The sequence below is a fragment of the Arachis duranensis genome, chromosome 4, assembly GCF_000817695.3.
Source record: "Arachis duranensis cultivar V14167 chromosome 4, aradu.V14167.gnm2.J7QH, whole genome shotgun sequence".
In the NCBI taxonomy this organism is placed as follows: Eukaryota; Viridiplantae; Streptophyta; class Magnoliopsida; order Fabales; family Fabaceae; genus Arachis; species Arachis duranensis.
In genome coordinates, this window is record NC_029775.3 from 45,310,883 (window position 1) to 45,314,783 (window position 3,901).

Genomic DNA, 3,901 nt, shown 5'->3' on the forward strand with positions numbered 1-3,901 from the left:
GCACAAGGGCAAAAAGGTGTAGGGGTGCATGCGCACAGGGCATGCGAGCGCTCCCACCAGAGTGGGTGTAAGGATGTGTGCGTACAGACAAAGGAGTGCGCACGCACAGGGTGCAAAACAGAGGGAGATGCGCGTGCACATAGCGTGCAAGCGCTCTCTGATGCACATAGCCTTGATCTTAGTTGAAGAGTTTTCATTATAGCATTGGGACTAAAATCAACTTCAGTTCCTCTTACATAGCTTTTGAAGGTGGGGGCTTTGGAAGTGTCCTCCCTAGCTACATTGGCATAGAACTCTTTGATAAGATTTGTATTTATCTTGTGACTGGGTTCATGAGCTCTTGCCATCTTCTTCGTTCAATATTCTCTTTAATCTCTGGGCACACATCATCATTGAACTGAAATGCATGCTCTGGTAGTATTTTCTTGTGTTCCACCCATCCAAATTAGAACTCATGGAATGCGGTTTTGAATCTTCCTTCATCAAAAGGAATGCTCTCCACCGGTTCCTTGCTCTTTCACCTCTTAGAGCATGATGATGCCATGAGTGATGTCTGATTTCAGAATTTGTATAGGTATAGATGGTTGTAGCTTGAAAGGTGTAGCTAGGGGAGTGAGTGAGAATGCTTTTGATGGAGGAAGAAGTGTTGAAGGTGTGTTCCGAGAGTGAGAAGTGTGAAGGAAGGGGATTTAGAATGTGGAAAGGTATGGAATAAGATCTACTTATATGGAAGAGTGGTAAGTAAATGTAAGGTGTGGATTAATCTTATGGGCTAAGAATGGACGGTTGGGGTTTGAAATGGGATGGGCACAAGGATCACCACTTTTATGGTGTGGTTGGCTCGGTCTCCAAGGATGACCTCTTTCCAGTGTTGCATGGCAACACTTCCCAAGGCACTCTTCTCGAAGACATGTGTCTAATTTCCTTGTGAAGTGGCCGAACCCCTCTCCTTGGTTTGTCCCATCAACTCCATCCAATCCTTCCTTCGTTTCCTATGCATGATAAAACAAAAGTTAGTTTGAATTGTGGCGGCAAAAATTAGAAGGTGGAAATAACTACTTTTTAAAAGTTTTTTTTATGAACCAACTAAGTGCTACTCATGAATTTAAACCAATGGACTTTCTAGGATTCATATATGCAATATTAGCAACACCAAACTTAGTTTATGACCATGTAGTGCAAAACGAGTTGATAAAGGCTCCTAAGATAGGCATGATGTGATTTGTGTATATATCCTTCTTAGTGTGCCTTGAACACCAAATTTGTTGTTCACTATATGTTACACACAAGGATTGACTTAAATGTTTGTCAAAATTGAGTTGAAATTCATGAGCCTTGCTTTATTAACTACTGTAAAAAGACATAAACAAAATTAAGGAAAGGATATAAAACATGGGTTGCCTCCCATGAAGCACTTCTTTAATGTCATTAGCTTGACGGTTGGCCTTTGTCAGGGTGGTTGGTAATGCCTCAAGTCTTCCCCTCTCACAGTAAATCTGTCTCCAGTGGCTTCTTTGAGAATCTCCACATGTTCCAGTGAGAAGATTATATGGATGGTATATACTTGTAGTAACTGAGATGGAATGGTAGGGAGATGAGGTGGAATTAGCGAGTGATGAACAGATATCACTGTATCTCCTGGAGAGAAGTCATCTGTAGGGATCTTTTTCCTCCCTTCTTCTGGTGATGCCTCACTCCTCGTGGCTTCTTTTCTAAGGGAAATCTCGTTGCTGGTTCCATGTAGCTTGTGTTGGTTCAGCTCATCCTGGGTCTTCCTTGGCTATTGTACCATCTGACTGTCTTGCTTTTCCACCGAAGGGGTTTTCAGGTGTCTTTTTTGTGCCTCTCTGCTTGTTTCTTCCAGGAGTGTCTTATTGTGATCATCCCTTAGTTCCTTATTTTCTTGCTCTGGTTCTTGTAAGGGTCTAAAGACGTGAAAGGTGAGTTGTTCATTGTGTATCCTCAGTATTAACTCCCCTCACTCAACATGTATGAGTGCTCTGATTGTGGCTAAGAATGGTCTTCGCATGATGATTGGACAGAGATGGCTCTCTTCCATTTCAAGGACAACAAAGTCTATGGGGATGAAGTAATTCCCACCTTTACCAGCACATTTTCGACCACTCCTATTGCTTGTTTTTGAGTTTTGTCATCTAGTTGAAGGATCAAATCTGTGGGTGTTAGCTCATTAATTTGTAGCTTCTTCATGAGGGATAGAGGCATTAAGTTGTTCCTTGCTCCCAGATTACAAAGTCCCCTATCAATCATTGTTTCTCCTATAGCACAAGGGATGTGAAAAATCCCTAGGTCTTTCTTTTTTGTAGGCAGATCCTTTTGATTGAGGGCACTGCACTCTTTATTCATCACTATAGTTTGTCCACCCTTCAGAGGATTCTTCTTGGTTAACAGCTCCTTCACGCACTTGATATATGAGGGCATCTGTTGGAGAGCCTCGATGAATGATATGTTTACATGGAGAGATGCAAAGATGTCTAGGAACCTCGAGTATGATTTTTCCTTTGCACCACCCTTGAGTCTCTGGGGAAAAGGTGCCTTGGGTGCATATGGGTTCAGAACCTCCTTCTCCTTTAGCTCCTGTCTTTGTGTGGAATCAGTTTCTTGGTCCCTCTCTTCTTGTTTCTCTTTTGGAACACCTTGAGAGTGCTCTAATGGCTTGTTCACTGCTTCCAAACTCTCTTCATCTCTTACAGTGATCATTGACGTTAGGATTTTTGCTAGTAAAAAATTTTATAAAGTTGCGTTGTAAGTATAGATTCTGAACCAACAGAAATCCCTTCGTACAAACGTTTTGGTTGTCACAAGTAACAAACCCCTAAATAAATTGATAACCGAGTATTTAAACCTCGGGTCGTCTTCTCAAGGAATTATAGGGAGGTATGTTCTAATTGTTGGTTATGAAAAAGTGTATTTTGGGGTTTTGGATTAAGGTAAAAAGTTAGTTGAATGACAAGTAAAATAAAATAATAATAGCTGTAAAATAAACTCTTGGTAAGGTATGAGAAATTAGAAGTCCTATCCTAGTTATCCTTATCAATTGTGATGAGAATTGGATTTTTCCCTACTTTGTTATCCTCTAACTATGAAGGTAAGTTAAGTAAATGAATTAATTCGAATCCTCAAGTCCAGTCTTTCCTTGGGAAAAGTTAGAGTTATTGGATCTCGAATTAATTCTTGAAGAATTCCAATTTCCAGTCAACAATAAGTTTGATAACTCAAGAGTTACCAATTAATCAACCAAAGCCAAAAATATAAAAAGCTAAACTGAAATTATAATTATCTGGAATACCTCAAATTATATTGAATGAAAATGTCAATTCTGACACGGACAATATCCATAAGCCAATTGGGCAACATAAATCAAACACAATTAAAATCTTCAGAGTAAACAAAAATAGAAGAGAAAATAAATAGTAAAAGGAATATTGAACCAGATATGAAGATGAGATAAATTCCTAATTTCTAAAAATCCTAATCCTAAATCCTAAGAGAGAGGAGAGAGCCTCTCTCTCTAAAAACTACATCTAAAACTAAAATTATGAATTATGAGAGCATGATCTGAAGTCCCCTTCATTCCTCCACTTTGCAACCTTTAATCTGTATTTTCTGGGCTTGAAACTGGGCCGGAAATAGCCCAGGATTCGCTGTTTGCGAAATCTGCCACGCTGATTTTCGCAGATGCGACGCGTCCGCGTGAATGACGCGTTCGCATTGCCTATCTGTATGGCCACTATGCCAAATTATATATCAAATCGAAGCCCCAGACGTTAGCTTTCCAACGCAAGTGAAACCGCGTCATTTGGACCTCTGTATCTCAAGTTATGGTCGTTTTAGTGCGAGAGGGTCAGGCTGACAGCTTTGCAGTTTCTTCAACTTCTTGTAT

General features: G+C 40.1%; 1 protein-coding gene across 1 annotated transcript; it reads right to left on the bottom strand.

Moving 5' to 3' along the window:
• Positions 1-2,076: 2,076 nt before the first annotated feature.
• On the bottom strand, positions 2,077-2,718 carry LOC107484361 (uncharacterized). The gene has a single exon (XM_016104959.1). The coding sequence runs from the start codon at positions 2,716-2,718 to the stop codon at positions 2,077-2,079; it is 642 nt and encodes a 213-aa protein (XP_015960445.1).
• Between the last annotated feature and the right edge of the window lie 1,183 nt (positions 2,719-3,901).